Source organism: Dryas octopetala, chromosome 6 (assembly GCF_963921425.1).
Source record: "Dryas octopetala chromosome 6, drDryOcto1.1, whole genome shotgun sequence".
Lineage (NCBI taxonomy): Eukaryota > Viridiplantae > Streptophyta > Magnoliopsida > Rosales > Rosaceae > Dryas > Dryas octopetala.
In genome coordinates this window covers 823,172-846,241 of record NC_141371.1, presented here as the reverse complement: position 1 = coordinate 846,241, position 23,070 = coordinate 823,172, and the positions used below count along the sequence as shown (strand labels likewise).

Sequence of the window (23,070 nt, the reverse complement as noted above, 5' to 3'; positions counted from 1 at the left end):
CCAATGAATTGCACCATAACACCATCCAATGAATTGCACCAGATTTCTATGTATAATGCGGAAAACAATGTTGAGGCAAATGAAGCAATCGAGGCAGTTATCTTGGACCACCATATTTAATAGACCCCTTATATATTATGGAGTTCAATATCCTTATAAGATAGTAAGATACTATAGAAGATTATACATTTTCTATATGGGACAACGGCCCATTACCGCCCCATCAGCCTTTGCAATTTCTCTTATAAGATTTTAAAGAAAGTTCTCGCGAATAGGCTGAAGGTTATTCTCCCAGATATTATATCTCAAAACCAAAGTGCTTTTGTTTTGGATCGGCAAATTCAAGACAACATCCTTATTGATCATGAAGCGTATCATCACCTCAAACTCAAGAAAACAGGGAAAGCTTTCGAGTTAGGTCTCAAGCTTGATATGAACAAGGCCTATGACCGGGTTGAGTGGGACTTTTTGGAAGCTGCTATGCTAAAGTTGGGCTTCGAAGCTAGATGGGTCTCACTGATTATGGAATGTGTCAGCTCGGTCTCTTTGGCTGTAAATATTAATGGGAAGGCAGGCATCTTCTTCCACCCTTCAAGGGGGCTTAGACAGGGGGATCCCCTCTCTCCTTACCTCTTCCTTTTTGTTTCAGAAGCTCTTTCCTCCATGTTAACTAAGGAAGTAGAAGTTCAAAACCTCCAGGGCCTTGCTTTGGGTCATAACGGGCCCATTTTGTCGCACCTATTTTTTGCGGACGACTCGCTTTTGTTTTTAAGAGCGTCTGTACTAAATTGCACTCGGTTAAGGAGTGTCCTTGATATTTTTTGTGGTGCCTCTGGGCAGTTAGTGAATTTTCAAAAGTCAAAACTTATTCTTCTCCCCAAATACTCCCCTAGAGCTGAGGGATGAAATTTGCTCTATTTTGTCAGTTGAAGCTACGGAGGATCCTGGAAGATACTTGGGTCTTCCAACCTTTTGGGGCAGATCAAAAAGAAAGGCACTGGCTTTTGTCAGGGAAAGAATCAAAGGAAAAATCGCGGGATGGAAGCAGAAGTCCCTAAACAATGCTGGCAGAGAAGTGCTCATTAAGGCGGTAGCCTATGCTATCCCTAACTACCCAATGCATTGCTTTCGGTTCCCAAAAGGCTTGTGTGAGGAAATTGACTCTCTGATTGCAAATTTTTGGTGGGGGCAGTCTGGTGAGGAGAGCAAAATTCATTGGAAATCCTGGCAATTTTTGTGCTCTGCTAAAAACCTTGGAGGGATGGGCTTTAAATCATTGTTGGCTTTCAATGATGCCCTCTTGGCAAAACAGTGCTGGAGGCTTGTGCAATTTCCCGAGTCTCTATGTGCAAGAATCATTAAGAGCATTTATTACCCCCATGGTAACCTGCTATCTGCCAGAAAGGGTTCAAAAGCCTCGTGGGCCTGGAGTAGTCTTCTATGCGGTAGAGACCTTTTGGTGGAAGGAGCCTTATGGAAAATTGGAAATGGCAAGAGTGTGGATATTTGGAATGATAGATGGATCCCGAATCACCCCTCGGGTAGAATCACTATGGACCACCCCCCTGCAGCCCCTCGCTGGGCGAATGAGCTTATTGACTGGCAGGATAGAACTTGGAACCTTGTCCCAATTGCTTCAGCTATTGATACCCCTACCTTGAAGGCTATCGGCTCCATTTTGCTAGGCTCGGAAGAGCTGGAGGATAGATTGATTTGGCCTGCTATTACTAATGGCAGTTATACGGTACGCTCGGGATACCATGCCATTCATTCTAGGACTATGCGCTTGGTCCCAAGGCCTATTGGCTCATCCTACACACTGGACCCTACCGTTTGGAAGAAGATCTGGGATATTAAAACTCTTCCAAAAGTGCATCTTTTCCTCTGGAAGTGCCTCAATAACGCCCTACCAGTCTTTTATAACCTTTTCAAGAGAAGGGTCATTAAGTCCCCTTTGTGCAGTGTGTGTGGTGAAGCCCCAGAAACCATTGAGCATTCTTTATTCCTATGCCCCTGGGCCAGGGGAGCATGGTTCAGCAGCAGTCTAAATTACAAAATCAACTCTCAAGAATTCACAAATATTGCACACTGGTTCTCTACACTAACTTTTCTCGCAGGTACACAAAAGGAGAATCGGGATAGGCTACTCTCACATATAGCCTTTCTCTGCTGGCAGATTTGGAAGGAGAGATGCAACTTTGTTTACAGGGACTCCCCCCCTTCTCCAGTTCTTGTTGCTCGAATGGCGGAAATTGCTACAACCGAATTCCTTGCAGTAAGACAGCGGTCTGCAATCCAGAATCAAACCCCCCACCAGCCTTGTCCCTCCTCGGCCACCCAAAGCCATAGGCACCAGCGGCTTCAATGGTCTCCCCCCTCCCCTGGAATTATCGAGATCAACCTTGACGGAGCTTGGGATCCTTCCACCTTGGAGGCAGGAATAGGTGTGGTGGTTCGGAACTGCTATGGTACTCTAGTTGATGGAATAGCGAAGTCTTGCTTAGCTGCATCAGCTCTCGAAGCAGAAGCCTTGGCGGCCCTCGAAGCGGTCACCCTTGCTCAAAAAAACAATTATTCTTCTATCATTTTTGAATCTGATAACCAAGAACTCATCAATTGTGTCTCTGGGAAAATTAAGAAAGGAAATTGGAGGTTGTACCCGATTTTGGTAGCCATTAAACAAGCCTCCTTCTCCTTCAACGCTTCAGTTTGGTCTTGGACTCCCAGGAATACAAATTTGGCGGCGGACTGCATTGCCACCCTAGCTCGGCGGAGGATGTGCCCTGAACACTGGGTCAGAAGACCCCCATCCTCCCTGGTCTTTGTGTTGTCTCGCGATGGGCTACCATGCCCTCCGATGACTTAACTAGTTTTTGGAGCTGAAGATTATAGCTCTGGTTGACCTGGGCGGTTGTCTCAGTTTCTTTGCTTGGCCAGATCTAGTAATCTTCAGTTTCCTTTCGGGGGCTTGTCTGTTGTAATTGATTTGCCTTTCCTTCCTTATCTCTTCTGTATGGGCCTCCTCTGGGACCCACCCCTTTTGTTTTTCCTCTGCCTCTCGCTTGGCCTTTTAATGAACCATCATTTGCCCAAAAAAAAAAAATATGGGACAACATTCTCACAGTTCTTTTTTTTTTTTGGGCAAGTAACATTCTCACAGTTCACTACACACAAGCAGCGATGAGTTTTATGCTTATCACTTTAAAGACTCAAAAGTTGGCGAGTTAGAGAGAGACTCAAAAGGCATTGCTGAATGAATAAAGCTATAAATACTGTACACAAGAGAAGAGAAGAGGCGATTTCATCTTTTGCTTCTTCATTTCCGATTCCAAGCGTGTTTGTAAGTCTGGCGTTGCTTTCAACTCTCTCTCAGCCTCTGGGTAAGTCTTCTTCTTGTTCCTTTCCCTTCTCTCTTTTTGTATTTTATAAAACCCTGTACTTGTTTTTTTGGTATTTTGTACAATTTTTTTTTCCATACAAAACTTTCCCACTTGTTCTCAGCAACCAAACGGAATAACTAGACTCACCACTGTAGGAGAAATTAGTTTGATGATCTTCAACAAACATAAGAAGAAAAGGACAATATTTCTTGTGGAATTATTTTGAGTGCTCTGTTTTAACCTTGTCCAGTGTGATATGGTTGATGTCTTGTTCATACTAAAGACTCTTCCGTTTTTTGCCTCACTTTGATTTTTGGTTTTGTTTTAGGCAGAACATAACTAAGTGCTTGTCTGTGTTATAATGGCTTACATCCCACCCCACAAGCGGCTCTCAAAGGAAAAGGAGAGGCTGTTGCTGACTCCTGAGGAGCTTGCTTCTCAATTCAATAAGAATTATAATAGCAAGGCAGCATCTAAGATTAATGTGGATAAGAATGCAAAGTTTATTTATGCAAAAGAAATTATATGGAGATTGTGCACTATTGGTTTGGATGATAAGGACCAGTTTCCATCTTGTGTTGATCTTAAGCCCATTTCCTTGGAATCCACTGAGTTTATTGGAGAAAAGCCTGTAGCCTTAATTAACACTTCTCTACATAATGGTTAGTAGTCTTAACACTTAATCCTTTATTACTGCATTTATCTTGCAATTCTGATATTTGATTTAAGGTCCTTTTTGTATTTTGGTTTTTGCTTTCTTGGTTGATAGAAGGTGGTGAGGTGATATGGAACTTGCCAGAGAGCCCTTGGGTGTCTATAGCAGAAAATGTGCTGGATGATTTGCTTTCTTCTTTCAAAAATGTGAGGAATGAAATGGAGTGCCAAACGCTTGAAGAAGTAAAACCCCATTTGGTTGCTAGAGTGGGCAAAATTCTTTTCCATAGGTTAGATCTTTTTGGTTAATTCATTACTTAGATATTTTGCATTTATTTAATTTGATATTGATGCTTAATTACTGTCAGTGTTATCACAATTTGATGTTAGTTTTGTAAAACCAAAAAACATGTTATACTCCCTAGTTGTACTTGAACATGTGGCAAACCAAATGTTATTGAAATATTTGTAATTCAGGAACTTTTCAGTTGACCTGGAATTGTCAGAAAAAGTTTGGCTCCTGAAATCTTGAAACAATGGAAGAGATCATTTCACACAGGTGTTCCTGTGTCGTATAAGGAAAACATTGTAAAGGAAGTTGTCCTGAACATTGGAGTTGAATTCAAAGGGGAGGAAGAGACATACCATGTACAGGTGTTCAATTCTTTGGGTGTATTTGGGTAATCTCAATTGAGATTGGGTTGAGAGTTAGAGAGATTAAGAGTGTGTGAAGAGGCTATTTCCTCTACAAGATTGTAATCTTCTTTCTCTTGCCATAGTGGAATCATCGCCTACGTCCAGGGACGTAGCTCAAGCAAGGTATTGAGTGAACCTTGTAAATCTTGTGTTCTTGTTTGGTTATTTGTCTATTGCTTGAGTTTTCTCTTTTGTTATTTGAAGTTCTTGGGTATTACCTGCAACCATCTCAGTTGTGTGATCTTGGGAGGGAATTCTAGGGGTTTGGAATTCCCAACAAATAAATCTGGCACATAAATGTTATTTGATTTTTCAGGGGGTCATTAGTTGCAGCTAGACTTCCAGAAAGGACTGGCAATGATTTGAAGAATTACTGGAATTGTCACTTGAGTAAGAGGCTAAATGCTCAAGAAACTGATCATCAATAGAAGCATTATGCAAGAAATAATGTACAAGTCATAAGACCCCAACCTTCAATAAGCTCAGCTGCTGGCACAAGCTCAAAGACCAAGCCATCAACAAGTTGGCAATTACCAGCAGTTGTGGTACAAGAAGAAAGTAGCAGCACATCAATGCCAATGCTATGCAATATTGAAGATGGGCAGAGTACTCATCAGATGTTTGAGACAGATCACTACAACAAGAATAATGTTCCATGCGTGGATGATCAAGAACATGGCATTATGGGTGATTTGGGAATGGACCTTCAGTTTTAACAAATAACAGATCAAGAGGTCAACAACAAATGGGACCGGGACGACTCTATCTTGGACATGGACATTTGGACTGATTCTTAATTAATCATGAGAGTCTTTGAGTGATTAATATTCTTAGGAGTTTGTCAATAGTATGTAATATAATGGTTATGATATCAAAATAAGCAAAGGGTTTGCCTTTGAAAGAGGTAGTTGTCAATTAGTCAAGTGTTAAATGGATGTCGCTTTGTATTCCATATGATGGTAATGTCTCTCTGAACAAAGGATAACCTCTGAGCTCTGACATTAAAAACCCACTATTAAATATTAATTGACCAGTAAATAAAAAGCAAAAACCTTTTCTTATTCCTTCTTCAACAAAATATATTTTCACTCCTTTAAGTTTTAATTAGCGAATGTTTAATCTTGGTTCTTTTTCTTGTCTCTTTTTCACTTTTTAAAAGCATAGGGAAATGGAAAGAATGGTTTTTGGAAATTGACCCAATTGGCCAGTTCATAGAAATGATAGAATGAATCATATTTAAATGCCAAGTGAGCAGTAAAAGTTTGGCTTTTGTAAGCAAGTAATGATCAAAGGGTAAGAGGCGATATCATTAATCATCTTTTGCCTCTTCATTTTCGATTCCAAGCGTGTTTGTAAGTCTGGTGTTGCTTTCAGCTCTCTCTCAGCCTCTGGGTAACCCATCTTCTTCTTGTTCCTTTTTCTTCTCTCTTCTTGTATTTTATAAAACCCTGTACTTGGTTTTTGGTATTTTGTACATTTTTTTTCCATACAAAGGAAAGTCTCAATTTCCTTCACTTTCCCACTTTTTCTCAGCAACCAAACGGAATAACTAGAATCACCACTACAGGAGAAATTAGTTTGATGATCTTCAACAAACATAAGAATTAAAGGACAATATTTCTTGTGGAATTATTTTGAGTGCTCTGTTTTAACCTTGTCCAGTGTGATATGGTTGATGTCTTGTTCATACTAAAGACTCTTCCGTTTTTTGCCTCACTTTGATTTTTGGTTTTGTTTTAGGCAGAACATAACTAAGTGCTTGTCTGTGTTATAATGGCTTACATCCCACCCCACAAGCGGCTCTCAAAGGAAAAGGAGAGGCTGTTGCTGACTCCTGAGGAGCTTGCTCCTCAATTCAATAAGAATTATAATAGCAAGGCAGCATCTAAGATTAATGTGGATAAGAATGCAAAGTTTATTTATGCAAAAGAAATTATATGGAGATTGTGCACTATTGGTTTGGATGATAAGGACCAGTTTCCATCTTGTGTTGATCTTAAGCCCATTTCCTTGGAATCCACTGAGTTTATTGGAGAAAAGCCTGTAGCCTTAATTAACACTTCTCTACATAATGGTTAGTAGTCTTAACACTTAATCCTTTATTACTGCATTTATCTTGCAATTCTGATATTTGATTTAAGGTCCTTTTTGTATTTTGGTTTTTGCTTTCTTGGTTGATAGAAGGTGGTGAGGTGATATGGAACTTGCCAGAGAGCCCTTGGGTGTCTATAGCAGAAAATGTGCTGGATGATTTGCTTTCTTCTTTCAAAAATGTGAGGAATGAAATGGAGTGCCAAACGCTTGAAGAAGTAAAACCCCATTTGGTTGCTAGAGTGGGCAAAATTCTTTTCCATAGGTTAGATCTTTTTGGTTAATTCGTTATTTAGATATTTTGCATTTATTTAATTTGATATTGATGCTTAATCACTGTCGGTGTAATCACAATTTGATGTTAGTTTTGTAAAATCCAAAAAACATGTTATACTCCCTAGTTGTTATTGAACATGTGGCAAACCAAATGTTATTGAAATCTTTGTAATTCAGGAACTCTCCAGTTGACCTGGAATTTGTCCGAAAAAGTTTGGCTCCTGAAATCTTGAAACGATGGAAGAGGTCATTTCACACAGGTGTTCCCGTGTCGTATAAGGAAAACATTGTAAAGGAAGTTGTCCCCAAAATTGGAGTTGAATTCAAAGGGGAGGAAGAGACATACCATGTACAGGTGTTTAATTCTTTTGCTATTTAAATCAACTTTCTGAATTCATGGTTTGCACAATTTGGATTTGGCTATTGAATCCCTCAATTATTTCCTTACTTGTAATAGCTGTCAGACTCTAGACGACCAGAATCAACCTTGACTTGCAAATGCACTGTAACAAAAGAACATGGAAATGGAAAGCTACAACTCTTGATGGCAAGTTTTTAATTTCATATTTACCACCTAAATTTGATGAAATGGTGTATGATGCATATCACAATTGATGTTAGTTTAATATAATTTATTTGCTGCAAAATCCTGTTTTGCATAAGAAAACTACCTGTTATGTAATTTAATTACTTCTTTAACTTTTTGAAAAATGTGTGAGGGGCTTTACTCTCCCCTCCTTTACTTTTCTCTTTTGCTTGTTACAGAGTGTGTTTATAGTGACTTAAACTAAAATGCATGTCATCTTTCTTTTAGATTAAATTGAATCGAGTGCGAAACATGGTTGTAGACTTATCATGCCTTGATAAGAATCTGGACCTGAGACTGATGCTATACACTACGAGAATCCCAAAAGACCTCACTGTAAGTTGCTTCAGCCAATGCTATTGAACCAAAGTTTTGATTTATATTCTTTGTTGTTTTGGCAAATGAAAGAAAAAATTAAATATTGATCATCTATTTTGTACTATAGAGCCCCAATCAAAACAAACAATTAAGGCCAAACTTTGGCACCTGGGAATGAGGTTTAAATTGTGATGCGATTAAATATTGTTGGTGTTCCAGGATGATGAGATGCAAAGCATTAGGGATCTGCTTAGTTCTGCAGTTGTAGATCCAGATGTGAAGGGTGGATTGAGATGGCCCTTCGGAGAGGCTTCTTCTGGAGATCAATACAATGTTGATGCCATTTGGCACACAATAACCACTACTTATAAAAATCCATCATTGAAACTGAAGATAAGACATGCCAATCGCTTTAATTTTACGACTTCAGCTGGTGAAGTTTCTTCGGAGATTAGTCTGTTTTTCAAGAAGCTCATTTCAAAGTTACAGGTAAATATATGATATATATATATATTCATGTTAATATGTTATAAGTAACAAATTAAGATGCAAAGTACCATGTCAGGTACTGATCATGAGCTCCTTTTCTTTTTTATTATTTCCAGGAAGAGAATGTTGAGGTCAACCTGATTTCTGAGATGCTCCATGAAAATTTAAGGTTGATGTGGGACAACTTCTTATGCTGTGAAAGTTTTCTTAAGTGAAATGCATGTTGAAATTGACACAAGGACTCACATGACACTAGTAGAAGTGGATTATAGTTTTTGATTTCATTGTAAATTATCTGTATTGCAAGACGAATATGTGTGAAATTTGTAAGTGGTTTACTTTTGGGACCTCATCTGTCTACTTCATACAATCATATATTTGAGTTTGTATGATATGCTTGCATTTTGATGGCCTCTGATTCCAAGTAAAACCCGAGTTTGACATTATTGCTTCTAAAGAAAAAAAAGAATGTAACAAAAAGTAACTATTGATCTAGTAATATTTTTCTGTATATAATTTGGGAGAAGTTCCAATTTTGAATACCTTTCTCAAAAATTAAAAAATATTTGGGAGTGTTTCAAGGGGCAAGCATTCAAAAGACCTGCACTAGTAAAATGAAATAAATGCTCTATTTAGTATTTACGTCTTCTGTCTAGTGTCTACTAATGTTTTCTTTCGGGCAAATGCTATCAAATTTTTTTTTTGGCCAGGTCAATTACTGTTGTGGAAATGTAATTTTGAACCACGTTCAAAACAATAGTAAAAAAAAATAAAAAAAAATTTAACAATGACATTTATGGTTTTTTTTTTTTTTTTCTGTTGGAATGGGCCAACAGGCCCAACTACTTACAAGCCGTCTTCTGGACAAACCAAGAATTCATTAATCAATAATCATTAATCAGTAACTTTTTGTTTTTGTTTTTTGGAACGATGCTATTATTAAAATAATATTATATTTATCATATTTTTATACCATCTTACGTGTCATTATTTTACTGGACAAAATTTTTTTTTTTTTTTAAATTTTTATTTTTATTTTTTAGTATCTAATGTATGAATGTCATATTAGCTACCACATAAGGTGTGGTATAAAATTATGGTATAAAAATATATTAATCTAACAGTACTGTTTATCTTATGCTCATCAGTCATCACTTTACTCAAAAAGGCATTGCTGAAGAATAAAGCTATATGTACTGTACACTTGTACAGAAGAGTAGACAAGAGGCGATCCTATATTCATTTTCGACCGAGTTTGTAAAATTAGTTAAGTCTTTCAACACTGTCTGCCTCTGGGTGAGTCCTTATACTTCTTCTTCTTCTTCTTCTTCCTTTTGCTATTAGTTAACCGCTAATTGCTTGCACGTAAGCCCTTCTCATCAGTCATCAATTGCTTCTTTTCTTTATAATTACTTTGAAAATCTCATTTTGCATGAATTATCTGCTCTGTTTTGTGTTAGTATCATTTTGACACTGTATTTGGCTCTAAAAGAGTGAAAAACAAAGGTATTAAAGCTTGTGATAAATATAATCAGACTCTTACTTTAGTTGCTGGACTTATTTTTCTTTTCCTAAACAAAAGAAAATTCTGATTTTCCTTCACTTTCCTAGTTTTTCTCAGCAACCAAATGGAGTAATTAACTACAATTAACACTACAGGTGGATGAGATTGGTTTGATTATCTTCAATAAACATAAAAAATGGCATTTCTTGTGGGATAAATTTGAGTACTTTGTTATATTCTATTATTTGTTCAATGTGATATGATGTCTTATTCTATCATTTGACTTTTTTTTTTTTTTTTTTTTGCCTCACTTTGATTTTTTCTTGTAGGCATAAGTGCTTGCTTTGTAATTAATGGCTTACATCCCACCGCACAAGCGGCACTCAAAGGAAACGGAGGCGCCATTGCCGACTCCGGAGCTGCTTGCTCCTCAATTCAAGAAAAATTTACATTTCAGGCCATCTATGTCCGATAATAAGTACAAGATTGGAAAGATGATTTATGCTGGTTTAGATGAAGAGAACCGGTTTCCATCTTCTGTTAATCTTGAGCCCATTTCCTTGGAAACCATTGAGAGGAAAAGTGGAGAAAGGCCTCTAGCTTTAATGAATAATCGTCTAGATAATGGTTAGTACTTAGTACTGTATTATTTCTTTAACTGCTTATCCTGTAATTTTGTGACTTATGGATCTGTTTGGTTTTGTTTTCTTGGTTGAGACTTGATAGGGGGTAGTGAGGTGAAGTGGAACTTGCCAAAGACCCCTTGGGTATCTATAGCAGACAATGTGCTGGAAGACCTACTTTCTTCTTTCGAAAATGTGAGGAATTTAATGGAGTGCTCAAAGCTCAACAAAGTAAGGCCAACTTTGATTGCTAGAGTGGGAAAATTCCTTTTTCATGGGTTAGCTTTCCTTCTTATTTAATTGATTGATTGGCTGTTGGGTCATTCATTGAACAGGTGATAATTAAACCAAATGCTATTAAAATCTTTGTAATTCAGGAACCCTTCAGTTAACCTGGGATCTATCAGAAAAGATTTGGCTCCTGAAATCTTGAAACAATCGAAGAGGACATTTTACACAAATATGCCTGTTTCGTATACAGAAAACATAGTAAAGGAAGTTGTCCCGAAGATTGGATTTGATTTTGAAGAGGAGAAAGATATATACTATGTAGTGGTATTTCTTTTGTTATACACATCAACTTACTGAATTCATGCTTTCCACCATTCAGATTTTTGGCTGTTGAGTCCCTCATTTATTTCCTTGTATAGGTGTCTGATTCTAGAAGACCAGATTCAGGTTGCACCTGCAAATGTACTGTAATGAAAGAACATAAAAAGTTACAACTCTACAAGGCAAGTTCTCGAATTAATGCCAACTAAATTGGATGAAATGATGCATGATGCATTAATATCACTGTTCACTGTTCTCTTGCCATGTTATTAATTTAATATAATTTATTTATTGCAAATTCATCAGTGTTGTATAAGAATACTAACTTTTTATCTGAAAGTGATTAAATTCTCCAAATTTTTGAATAATTTCTGAGGGGCTTTGCCAAACCATCAATATCCCCCCTTAACTCTTCCCCTCCTTTACTTTTCCCTTTTGCTTGTCGTAGAGTCTGCTTATTAAGACTTACATAAGTTTTCAACTTTCTTTTAGGTCGAAGATTTTATGCGCAACATGATCATAGACATATCATGCCCGAATAAGAATGTGGACCTGAGACTGACGCTAGGCACAAAGGCAATCATAAGAGCTTTGACTGTAAGTTTCTTCACCTGGTGCTATTGAGAACTTTCATTTATATTCTTTGTTGTTTTGGGAAAAGAAGTTAATTATCATCCATTTAGTATAGAGCCACAACCAAAACAAGCAAGAGAAAAAGGTTAAATGCTATTAGTGTGGTGGGACAATGAGGGTTAACAACACTGGAGCCCTGGCTGAACTTTTGCACCTTAGATGAGGTTCTCTGATCAGATTAATTGTTGCTGTTTCAGGATGATGAGATGCATAGCATTATGGATCTGATTAATTCTGCAGTTCTAGATCCAGATGTGAAGGGTGGGTTGAGATGGCCCCTGGGGAAGGCATCTTCTGGAGATAAGTACCATGTTGATATTGTTTGGCACACAATATCTAAAACGTATAAAAGTCCATCATTGAGACTGAAGGTAAGAGATGCTAATCGATTTGATTTTACAACCTTAACTGGGAAAGCTGCTTGGGAGGTTAGTCTGACGCTGAAAAAGGTCGAATCAAAGTTACAGGTAAACACTGCCATTTCTTTCAGACATTTTACTCTGCCCACCTTATGTACTGCATTCTTCTAGGCATTGGAGTGGCCACATTTTTGTCTGGCTTCTTCACCGTGCTTCTGTGTTTCAATGATTCTTGAATTTTCAGCTAATGTGGCATTTTGACTGCAAGATACATGTCCTAGTTTCATTTCTCAATACTTAAATGTGGGCTTTTTCCAATGTAGTTTATGTTTTGCCTTCACTTTACAATTCTTATAGGACAATTCATGACAATGATGTCTCAGTAGAACAAATTTTTATTGAGCATCAATTGAATGAAATTGCAGTCAGACCTCTTTAGAAAATAGTAGTGAATGGATCAGATGTTTCCCTTTTTGTTACTTGATTAATGCTTATTTAGCTTTGCTTTGTTGACAACTTGTTATGATTTTGTAATTGGAAACAAAGATGTATCATGTTCTTTAACCTTTTTCTTTCAATTTTTAGGAGCAGAAGATTGATGCCAGTTCGATTTCTGAGACGCTGAAGGAAAATATGAGGTTGATATGGGAAAACTTCTTATGCTGTGAACGTTTTCCAACATGAAATATTGTATGTTATAAACCTCTCCTAACTATTGTGAAGTGTATTTTCAGAATTGTTTTCCCATTTGTAAGTTTTAACGTAATGCAGGAGTTGCTAGTTTTTGAACCTGTCTACTTCATGTGTACACTTGAGTTGTATGATCTTGCATTTGGTGACCTCTATTTTTCAAGTAAAACCTGACTTCGACATTCTTGCTTGTAAACATAATGTAACAAAAGAATAATGGTACGGATCTTAAATTTGGATCCAAATGATGTGTTATTACATTGTTAATGCTTTTATCTTTATGGATTTTATTCCTCTGTTTTAGAGGGTGTGTTGTTGCATGCATTTCATAAAATCATGTACATTGAAAAAATCCAATGGCCTAAACATGCCATATCAACTCTCCTTTCAATATTAAAAGAACTGGAAAAGAGTTAATGAGGCTTAGAGTGGGTCGTGTATCAATGAAAAAAATATTCAAATTTGAGATACAAATTTCGACTCCAAGGGTAACAGTGCTGAGCGTTTCTCGGATTATGATTTCTTGTATTAAGTGAGTTAAATTAGTAGTCTAATTTTTAAATTGAACTTTTAAAAAAAAATAACCCAAAAAAATTTACGTCCTTTGTTTACTAATGTTGTGGAAATGTAATTTAAACCACGTTCAAAACAATAGTAAAAAGAAAAAGAAATACAATTTAACAATGACATTTTATGTTTTTTTTTTCTTGTGGGATGGGCCAACAGGCCCAACTACTTACAAACCGACTTCTAGACAAACCCAAGAAGTGATTAATCAGTAACTAGTTAACTGCCCACGATGAGTTTTATGAAAATCACTTTAAAAAAAAAAAAAAAAGTACAAACAAAACAACTGTTCATCTTTTGTGATTATGGTCAAAGACTGAAAAGTTATAGAAAAACTCAAAAAGTCAAAAGGCATTGCTGAATGAGTAAAGTTATAGATACTGTACACAAGAGAAGAGAAGAGAAGAGGCGATCCTATGTTCATTTTCGACCGAGTTTGTAAAATTGGTCTGTCTTTCAACACTCTCTGCCTCTGGGTGACTCCTTTTACTTCTTCGTCTTCGTCTTCTTCTTCCTCCTCTTGCTTTTAGTTAACCGCTAATTGCTTGCACTTGAGCCCTTCTCATCTTTTTTTTTTTTATTTTTATAATTACTTTGATAATCTTGTTATGAATGAATTATCTGCTCTGTTTTGTGTTAATATCAATTTGACACTGTATTTGGCTCCAAAAAGAGTGAAAGAAGAGGTATTAACGCTTGTGATAAAGTATAATCAGACTCTTACTTTAGTTGCTGTCTTGCTGAACTAATTTTTCTTTTCCAAAACAAAGGAAAGTCTCATTTTCCTTCACTCTCCCACTTTTTCTCAGCAACCAAATGGAGTAACTTCAATTAACACTGCAGGAGGATGAGATTAGTTTGATTATCTTCAATAAACATAAAAAAGGGCATTTCTTGTAGGATAAATTTGAATACTTTGTTTAACCTTGTCAATGTGATACGATGATGTATTATTCTATTATTTGCTTCTTTTTTTTTTTTTTTTTTTTTGGGGCCTCACTTTGATTTTTTCTTGTAGGCATAAGTGCTTGCTTTGTAATTAATGGCTTACATCCCACCGCACAAGCGGCACTCAAAGGAAACGGAGAGGCCATTGCCGACTCCGGAGCTGCTTGCTCCTCAATTCAAGAAAAATTTACATTTGAGGCCATCTATGTCCAATGTGGACAAGGGTGGGAAGATAATTTATGCAAACCGTGCCATATCGAGATGGTACGTTGTTGGTTTAGATGAAGAGAACCGGTTTCCATCTTCTGTTAATATTGAGCCCATTGCCTTGGAAACCATTGACAGGAAAAGTGGAGAAAAGCCTCTAGCTTTAATGAATAATCATCTAGATAATGGTGAGTACTGTATTATTTTTTTAGTGCATTTATTGTGTAATTTTGTGACTTGAATTATGGACCTGTTTGGTATTGTTTTCTTGGTTGAGACTTGATAGGGGGTAGTGAGGTGAAGTGGAACTTTCCAAAGAGCCCTTGGGTATCTATAGCAGACAATGTGCTGGAAGACCTACTTTCTTCTTTTGAAAATGTGAGGGATGAAATGGAGTGCTCAAAGCTCGAAGAAGTAAAGCCAACTTTGATTGCTAGAGTGGGAAAAATTCTTTTTCATGGGTTAGCTCTCCTTATATAATTGATTGATTGGCTGTTGAGTCATTCATTGACCAGGTGATAATTAAACCAAATGCTGTTGAAATCTTTGTAATTCAGGAGCCCTTCAGTTAACCTGGAATCTATCAGAAAAGATTTGGCTACTGAAGTCTTGAAACAATGGAAGAGGTCATTTTACACAAATATGCCTATTTCATATACAGAAAACATAGTAAAGGAAGTTGTCCCGAAGATCGGGGTTGATTTTGAATTGGAGAAAGATGTATACAAAGTAAAGGTATTTCTTTTGTTCTACACATCAACTTACTGAATTCATGCTTTCCACAATTCAGATTTTGGCTGTTGAATCCCTCATTAATTTCCTTTTTGTATAGCTGTCTGATTCTACAAGACCAGATTCAACTCTCTCCTGCAAATGTACTGTAATGAAAGATCATAAAAAGTTACAACTCTACAAGGCAAGTTCTCTAATTAATGCCAACTAAATTGGATGAAATGATGCATGATGCATCAATATCACTGTTGACTGTTCTCTTGCCAAGTTATGAATTTAATATAATTTATTTACTGCAAATTCATCAGTGTTGTATAAGAATTCTAACTGTTGATGTGAATGTGATTAAATTCTCCAATTTTTTGAATAATTTTTGAGGGGCTTTGCCAAACCATCAATATCCCCCCTCGACTCTTCCCCTCCTTTATTTTTCCCTTACGTCAAAATGTCACTGTTGTTTTAGGTCGAACTAAATCAACTGCGTAACATGGTCATAGACATATCATGCCCGAATAAGAATCTGGACCTGAGACTGATGCTATGCACAAAGAGAATTGTAAGAGCTGTGACTGTAAGTTTCTTCACCCGGTGCTATTGAGAACTTTCATTTTTATTCTTTGTTGTTTTGGGAAAAGAAGAAGTCAATTATCATCCATTTAGTATAGAGCCACAACCAAAACAAACAAGAGGAAAAGGTGAAATGCTATTAGTGTGGTGGGACAATGAGGGTTAACAACACTGGAGCCCTGGCTGAACTTTTGCACCTTGGGATGAGGTTCTCTGATCAGATTAATTGGTGCTGTTTCAGGAGTGTGAGATGCAAAGCATTAGGGATCTGATTAATTCTGCAGTTCTAGATCCAGATGTGAAGGGTGGGTTGAGATGGCCCCTGGGGAAGGCATCTTCTGGAGATAAGTACAATGTTGTTGGGGTTTGGCACACAGTAGCTAAAACGTATAAAAATCCATCATTGAGATTGAAGGTAAGACATGCTAATCGATTTGATTTCATGACCTCAACTGGGGAAGCTACTTGGGAGGTTAGTCTGATGTTGAAAAAGGTCGAATCAAAGTTACAGGTAAACACTGCCATTTCTTTCAGACATTTTACTCTGCCCACCTTATGTACTAAATTCTTCTAGGCATTGGAGTGACCTCATTTTTGTCTGGCTTCTTTGCTGTGCTTCTGTGATTCAATGATTCTTGAATTTTCAGCTAATCTGGCATTTTGAATCATTCTTGCAAAAGATATATGTCCTATTTTCATTTCTCAATACTCAAATGTGGGCTTTTTCCAATGTAGTTTATGTTTTGCCTTCACTTTTCGATTCTTATTGGACAATTCATGACAATGTTGTCTCGGTAGAACAAATTTCCATTGAGCATCAATTGAATGAAATTGCAGTCAGACCTCTTCAGAAAATAGTAGTACATGGATCAGATGTTTCCCTTTTTGTTACTTGATTAATGCTTATTTAGCTTTGCTTTGATGACAACTTGTTATGATTGTGTATATACTTATGTAATTGGAAACAAATATGTATCATGTTCTTATAACCTTTTTCTTTCAATTTTTAGGAGCAGAAGGTTGATGCCAGTTCGATTTCTGAGACGCTGAAGGAAAATATGAGGTTGATATGGGAAAACTTCTTATGCTGTGAACGTTTTCTAACATGAAATATTGTATGTTATAAACCTCTCCTAACTATTGTGAAGTGTATTTTCAGGATTGTTTTCACATTTTTTAAGTTTAACGTAATGCAGGAGTTGCTTGTTTTTGAACCTGTCTACTTCAAGTGTACACTTGAGTTATATGATGTTCTTGCATTTTGGTGACCTCTATTTTGAAGTAAAACCCGACTTCGACATTCTTGCTTGTAAACATAATGTAACAAAAGAATGTGGGAAATCTTGAATTTGGATCCAAATGATGTGTTATTACATTGATAGTGCTTTATGAATTTTATACCTCTGTTTTAGAGGGTGTGTTCAAGGAATAAAATTTCGGGTTTCGAGGAAATTTCGATGGAAATTTCGACGGAAATTTCGAAGATTTTTAAATTTCGACAAAAATTAGATGGAAACGATGGAAATTACTATCAAAATACGGAAATTTTGAATGAAACTTTACCATATGTTTATTTAACATATTATTTACTAAATTGATAAAAAACATTGAAGAAACTAATTATATATATAGTAGGCTTCATGTGATATAAGATGAATATAATGTGCGCTGGAGACAAATACTGTTAAATAAAATTAGTATAATGAATAAATGAAATTAGTATATTATTTATACTCTATAAGCTATACATTAAACCCTATATATTTTATAATCTATACTCTATATTGTTTAAGATATGGTATATGATATTAGGATTTAGGCCTTTTATGGTATTTTTAATTATTTTTTATATAAAAATATGTTAAAGTTTATTGATTTAGGGTTTAAAAATAATTAAACGAAACTCCAAAACAGTCAAAAAAAATTCAAAACCATTTTTTTTTCTTTACAATTGCCCAAATGCCTCAAACCCCAATCAATCCTAAACCTTTTAATTTTTTTATCTTTTTTATTATTTCTTTCCCTTTTTTTCTTTTTTCTTTTTTTTTTCCTTTTTTCTTTTCTTTTCTTTTTTCCTTCTTTTTTTTTTTTTCCTTTTTTCTTTTCTTTTTTTTCCTTCTTTTTTTTTTCCTTTTTTCTTTTCCTTTTTTTCCTTCTTTTTCTTTTCCTTTTTTTTTTTTTTCCTTCTTTTTTTCCTTTCTTTTCTTTTCCTTTCCCCCGTGACCGTAAGACTGAGAGAGATTTGAAGGCAAAAGAAAAATAAAAGAAAGTGAGAGCTAGTCTAGCTAGATGACAAAAGAATCTAGGAAGAAAGAAAGATTTAATACTTGAAAAAGCTTTGCTTGACCTTTCTTATCAGTCTTGTCTAGGGATGTGTAATTGAAGAGATAAAAATACACGCTTTGGCCTTTGGGTTCCTCAGCTTTCTGTTTCTTTTATTATCCATCGATTTATATATCCAAGTTGTTTGGCCGTGAGTCACTGAGTCTCCAACTCTCCATCTCCAGTTTTTTTTTTCTTTATCGCCCCTCTGCCACCGCCGGCCTCAACCCACCATGTCGCCCCTCTGCCACCGCCGCCCCCTTTTTCTTCGTCGATCTCCACTCTGCTGCCCCCTGCCGCGCCCTCAACCCACCCTCATCTCCCCCATGCCGCCCCTCTGCCATCGCCGGCCCCATCTTTCTCCCCCCTGCCGCCGCCCCCTTTTTCTCCGTCGATCTTCGCGATTCTCCTCTAAACAGCCATGTAAGTGTCTGTTTTTTTTTAATGTTTGAGGCTTTACATGTTTTTTGGGCGAAGAGACAGAGTTCTAAGGCAATCGGGGGCTGAGTTTGTGACAGTGTGTTAGTTGCATGCATTTCATAAAATCACATATATTGAGAAAATCCAATGGTCTAAACATGCCACATCAGCTCTCCTTCAATATTAAAAGAACTGAAAGATAGTAAATGAGGCTTAGAGTGGGTCATGTACTCATGTATTAATGAAATATCGTCGCATTATTTTGAGATTCAAATTTCGAGATTCAAATTTCGATCCCTAGGTAACAAAAAAGTAATCCCCAATTAGCCATGGCATTCGTACAATCATAAATTCCTTTCTAAGCCATGTGGCCTTCATTAAGCAATACTGTCATGTGATAAGTTTCATATGATCGAAGCTGATCAGGTGGTTGCTTATATCCGTCGCATGAATATTTTAGTCAGAGAAATAAAATAAAAAATGATGACGACAAATATTATATATCTAGCCGAACAAACAAATCCATCATAAATATATGCGAAAAAAAATAATAATAATAATCTCTTACTGATATAGAAAAATTCTGGAATGGCATACACAAAGGCTTTTATTCCAAAGTTACTGGCATCTAATTAGGTGAATGCATACACACTGATATATATGAACTATAAATTTATTGTATTGATATTCATTAATGTGCAATGAAATTAAGTATGGCTAAAATTATGATCACTCTTCAATGGCGCACTGTAAGCACTATACGGTGTGGTGGTGGTGGTGGTGGTTATATAATTTGGATATTGGTTCTGCAGCTTGTTGAAGGCAAAGGTGTGCATCATGTTGGGTGCTACTCTTTGAAAATTATGATTATCACTGGCACTGCGCACCAGCTTTGGACGGTTGTTGTTGGTGGAGGAGGTCAAGCTGCTCAAAATGATGTCCAGGCTAGTCCTCTTTGATTTTGGGAGCTCCATCATCATGTCTTCTACATCATTAATTGTCATTTTGGCTTCTTCAACATCATCATCTTTTTTCCCTCCTGAATTCTTGTATATGAGGTATAGGATCATTTGACCGACGCCAAATAGAAATCCCAATACATTTGGTAACTGCTTGCCATATAGTACATTGAAATTAATTAATTAATGACATCTTAATTAGTAGCTAGCATCAAACCCAGAAAAGAAAATAGAATATGAAATTGACACTTACTGCAATGTAGTAATCGTTCACGAAAATTCCGTAGAAGAACCACATGGTGGCAGACAGTGTGAGGAAAAATGACAAAGAGAAGGGCATGTATTCTACACTTTTCGTTCTTATTACTTGCCTCTGCAACATATGTAATAAAAATGTATTAATATATTAATTAAAGAAAACTGGAAATTAGGATTTTATATAAAAAGTTCATGATAAATAAGTTCAAATGAGAGAGTTGATGCACAAATAGTCGATCTACTCTTTCAAAAACAACACAATTTGATTCATTTTTAAGTGTCTAACATGAATAAATTAATGTTCAAATGCTAACAACCATATATATATAACATGGTTGAAAATGGAAATATTAAGTAAGTAAGTAATTAATTAATTAATTACCATAATGCTTAAAGGGGCAGCAAAAACAGCAATGTTAAAAATGGCACAGATCCATCCAACGGCGGAAACGCGGGTGGACCCACTTAGAAGGAAGATAGTGATGACCAAGACCAACGCAAAGGCTCCTACATCCACGGCCAGGATCATAGTCAACGTAATCACCTTGCCTTCGTTGGGTGCATAAGTAAGGTACATGATGAGGTAAGCAATTTCAATGGCACAGCCAATGCCATTGATGCTGACGATCAAATTAGCATTGGTCTTGAGCACACCATAATACAACAACAACGTTGCACTCAGAAGTGCCACCACATAAGGTATGCTTTGGAACCCATTCGAGGATTTCCTCTTGTATATTGTGTAGAACGTTGGTCTGCACACACGTACACAACATACAGAAGCAGATCCATCAAACAGATCGATATCGCTATTTAATCAAGTATATTATATATATTAGATTCAATTGTTTTTTTTGTTGTTGCTTATTTTAATTTGTTTTGACTTTTAATGTTAATTATGTTTTCAATATTATCTACGTGTAGAGAGTAGAAGATGAAATTAATTTGTATCACTTTTTAAACATGAGTAAATCTAGTTGTAAATTCTTAAATTCATATTCACTGTTAAGATTAAGAAAAATAAAGAATCCCAGTAAATTAAAGCAAGTAATTAATTAAGGGAAGGGCCGGGGGCAGTCTTACATTGGAGCTAAGAAGACCATGAATGAGACAATGTTACCTGTGAATTGCATGCGTCAGAATTAATAAGATAGTAGAAGATAGCTAGATTTTAATGTAATTTATAATTAAGCATGCTACTAATTTAGTCTTAAATATATTAATATGAGAGACAACATATATGTTTTAGATTTTCCACAGGATTTTGTAGCCAATTAATGATGTAGACCTCGTTTTACAACATTTGGATCTCATTTGATAATGGTTTCGATCGCTTTTTCTTGTATAAAAAGTTTTTTTTTCTTTCTCAAGGAAAACCTAAACAAAGAAAAATCATTTCGTAACAGCTTTTTTACGTTTATAAGGAGGTATATATATATATATATATATATATATGGAAAATAGAAAGAAATGCAAAAGTAATATAAACAAAAATAAAGACTAAAGAGATGGAGAAACTAGAAATATGAAATTTATGTTCAGGGTCTCTTCAATTATAATACAATAAAAACCAAAAATGGGTTAGATAACATTGAGATTCACATTGTAAATATGGGTTAACAAACTAAGATCGAAAAGTAAAAAAGAAAATAAAAATGTATGTTAACTAAGGCCATACAGAAATATGGGCTAATTTATGCAGAAATTAGCTTCTACATAAGGCCATATATACTCATGCATGTATATATAGATATATATATATATATATACCTAAGAGACCGAATATGAAAGCCAGTTGCTGATTTTGCTTGAACTCCATTAATTCTTTTTATGAATCTGGTGATGAAGATGGATCGATTAATTAACTTGAGGGACAGTACTGAAAAGCTTAATTCCATGTGTTAGCAGATAACTTCATTTATATAACCAATTTCTAGCTAGCTAGATAAGATCGAGTTAGGCATGCAACTTATGATCGATCAATTACGTGATACGTGTGTGGCCATTTTTCAGCCTAAGTACTGAGCGAGCTTCCATCCCCATTCCAAAATCCAACTTTTAACTTTTTATGATACTCATATATTCATATATCAATGTACTGACCAAGTGAAGAACTACCTTAACCATGAAAGAGTGACTTGGTTATTTCCCAATCACCCATTAAGCTTTATTGCCAACAGATTTTTATATATTTATATAGATTAACTTTGATCGATGATGGGTCGTGATATATATATATATATGTATATATCACATGATCTTGTCCACCTGCCATTCATCAATTAAGCTATTTACCAAGTTAATTACCGCACCAATGTGGGGACAAATAATCAAACAGTACTAGCTGGCCTAAAATATCACCAATTGTCTAGATATTTTAACTTGTGTTTGCTCACTATATATCCTACAACATAATATTAGCTAGTATATATTAGATTTTTAATATTGATTTGGATTTGTTTGTAACCGTAAATCTATCGATTAATTATAGTAGTACTCCTCCACTAATTGGAGGTTGTGGTTCTGCATGAATTTAATTACCAAACAAGTTAGGAGGTTTTATATAGGATGGGAACATCCTAAGCAAATGTTTGATATCCTAGGTAGACCACTCATCTGTCATGTGACAATTAAGAGAGTTTACCAGCAAATTAAATTACAATTAAGTCAATTAATTAATTCTGTACAATGAATTTGTCTGGTTTGCTAGGATTGGACTGTACATGGAAGTCATCTTTCTCAACTCCTATAATTAATTATGTATCATCCAAAGAGAATGCCGTCAATTAATACAACACATCAAATGCATGGGTACAAGAACCACAATATATAAATACATACATGGGATCACTTTGAATGCATTTCCTATTTCCACACAGACGGCTTTCACATACACTGTTTCTCTACCTGTCCTGTTTGCCCTAAATCTTTGTATAGTAATATTGCTCACCTTGCACCGTGGCACTTTAAGCACCATACATCTATATATACTTTTTTTTTTTTTTTCACATTGAAAGTGGAAATCGAAAATCTAACTATATATTCACTCTCACCAATCACCGTTAGACTAATCCCAAGAACTTATCTACCAACCTAGTTTCACTAGCTACCAAATATTGAAGATTAATTAGTAATATATGCTCATGCTGGAGGCGTACTTGTTAAATCCTCCGGTTTGATATCACTTTAATTAATTACATAATGTTGATAGTATATCCAACATTAAGATCGAATGTAAA

The 23,070-nt window shown here is 35.9% G+C and overlaps 4 protein-coding genes and 2 pseudogenes across 13 annotated transcripts; 5 read left to right on the top strand and 1 right to left on the bottom strand.

Moving 5' to 3' along the window:
• The first annotated feature begins 3,741 nt into the window (after positions 1-3,741).
• LOC147280697 (uncharacterized) lies at positions 3,742-5,173 on the top strand (annotated as a pseudogene). The gene is made up of 4 exons (XR_015122980.1): positions 3,742-4,042; positions 4,150-4,324; positions 4,523-4,853; positions 5,047-5,173. The product of XR_015122980.1 is annotated as an uncharacterized LOC147280697 (transcript).
• On the top strand, positions 5,054-5,527 carry LOC147280696 (uncharacterized; annotated as a pseudogene).
• Positions 5,528-6,503: 976 nt separating this feature from the next.
• LOC147280695 (uncharacterized) lies at positions 6,504-8,736 on the top strand. The gene is made up of 7 exons (XM_086248720.1): positions 6,504-6,804; positions 6,912-7,086; positions 7,275-7,452; positions 7,555-7,644; positions 7,912-8,019; positions 8,221-8,490; positions 8,607-8,736. The coding sequence occupies exons 1-7, from the start codon at positions 6,504-6,506 to the stop codon at positions 8,703-8,705; spliced, it is 1,221 nt and encodes a 406-aa protein (XP_086104846.1). The 3' UTR covers positions 8,706-8,736.
• A 933-nt stretch (positions 8,737-9,669) lies between these two features.
• LOC147280694 (uncharacterized) lies at positions 9,670-13,130 on the top strand. Of its 3 annotated transcripts, XM_086246406.1 has the most exons (9): positions 9,670-9,786; positions 10,324-10,621; positions 10,721-10,895; positions 10,995-11,172; positions 11,268-11,351; positions 11,662-11,766; positions 12,000-12,269; positions 12,747-12,851; positions 12,933-13,130. In XM_086246406.1, exons 2-8 carry the CDS (start codon positions 10,348-10,350, stop codon positions 12,843-12,845), a joined length of 1,185 nt encoding a protein of 394 aa, XP_086102532.1. In that variant the 5' UTR covers positions 9,670-9,786; positions 10,324-10,347; the 3' UTR covers positions 12,846-12,851; positions 12,933-13,130. The 3 variants fall into 3 exon arrangements, with proteins under 3 accessions (XP_086102532.1, XP_086102534.1, XP_086102531.1); XM_086246408.1 differs by having other exon boundaries at positions 10,995-11,166; positions 12,747-13,130; XM_086246405.1 differs by having other exon boundaries at positions 12,747-13,130.
• A 626-nt stretch (positions 13,131-13,756) lies between these two features.
• On the top strand, positions 13,757-17,251 carry LOC147280693 (uncharacterized). Of its 7 annotated transcripts, none has more exons than XM_086246402.1 (10): positions 13,757-13,865; positions 14,437-14,630; positions 14,712-14,761; positions 14,860-15,034; positions 15,131-15,308; positions 15,406-15,489; positions 15,769-15,876; positions 16,114-16,383; positions 16,883-16,935; positions 17,069-17,251. In XM_086246402.1, the coding sequence occupies exons 2-10, from the start codon at positions 14,461-14,463 to the stop codon at positions 17,217-17,219; spliced, it is 1,239 nt and encodes a 412-aa protein (XP_086102528.1). In that variant the 5' UTR covers positions 13,757-13,865; positions 14,437-14,460; the 3' UTR covers positions 17,220-17,251. The 7 variants fall into 7 exon arrangements, with proteins under 7 accessions (XP_086102528.1, XP_086102527.1, XP_086102526.1 ...); XM_086246401.1 differs by having other exon boundaries at positions 14,851-15,034; XM_086246400.1 differs by having other exon boundaries at positions 14,437-14,761.
• Positions 17,252-19,321: 2,070 nt separating this feature from the next.
• Positions 19,322-21,650, bottom strand: LOC147280692 (bidirectional sugar transporter SWEET9-like). Its single transcript, XM_086246366.1, has 5 exons — positions 21,602-21,650; positions 20,915-20,951; positions 20,214-20,586; positions 19,827-19,946; positions 19,322-19,723 (listed from the first exon to the last, which is right to left on the bottom strand). The coding sequence occupies exons 1-5, from the start codon at positions 21,648-21,650 to the stop codon at positions 19,322-19,324; spliced, it is 981 nt and encodes a 326-aa protein (XP_086102492.1).
• Positions 21,651-23,070: the final 1,420 nt, after the last annotated feature.

Bases quoted from the DNA above. Each gene is read 5' to 3' on its own strand.
- LOC147280693 (XM_086246398.1), top strand. From the start codon at position 14,461: ATGGCTTACATCCCACCGCACAAGCGGCACTCAAAGGAAACGGAGAGG. The intron at 15,309-15,405 runs GTATTTCTTTTG...CTTTTTGTATAG, and splicing joins AAGATGTATACAAAGTAAAG to CTGTCTGATTCTACAAGACC. The intron at 16,384-16,882 runs GTAAACACTGCC...TTCAATTTTTAG, and splicing joins AGGTCGAATCAAAGTTACAG to GAGCAGAAGGTTGATGCCAG.
- LOC147280694 (XM_086246406.1), top strand. From the start codon at position 10,348: ATGGCTTACATCCCACCGCACAAGCGGCACTCAAAGGAAACGGAGGCG. The intron at 10,896-10,994 runs GTTAGCTTTCCT...TTTGTAATTCAG, and splicing joins GGAAAATTCCTTTTTCATGG to GAACCCTTCAGTTAACCTGG. The intron at 12,270-12,746 runs GTAAACACTGCC...TTCAATTTTTAG, and splicing joins AGGTCGAATCAAAGTTACAG to GAGCAGAAGATTGATGCCAG.
- LOC147280692 (XM_086246366.1), bottom strand. From the start codon at position 21,650: ATGGAGTTCAAGCAAAATCAGCAACTGGCTTTCATATTCGGTCTCTTA. The intron at 19,947-20,213 runs GTAATTAATTAA...CATATGTTGCAG, and splicing joins CTGCCCCTTTAAGCATTATG to AGGCAAGTAATAAGAACGAA. The intron at 19,724-19,826 runs GTAAGTGTCAAT...TATGGCAAGCAG, and splicing joins TGAACGATTACTACATTGCA to TTACCAAATGTATTGGGATT.
- LOC147280695 (XM_086248720.1), top strand. From the start codon at position 6,504: ATGGCTTACATCCCACCCCACAAGCGGCTCTCAAAGGAAAAGGAGAGG. The intron at 7,087-7,274 runs GTTAGATCTTTT...TTTGTAATTCAG, and splicing joins GGCAAAATTCTTTTCCATAG to GAACTCTCCAGTTGACCTGG. The intron at 8,020-8,220 runs GTAAGTTGCTTC...TTGGTGTTCCAG, and splicing joins GAATCCCAAAAGACCTCACT to GATGATGAGATGCAAAGCAT.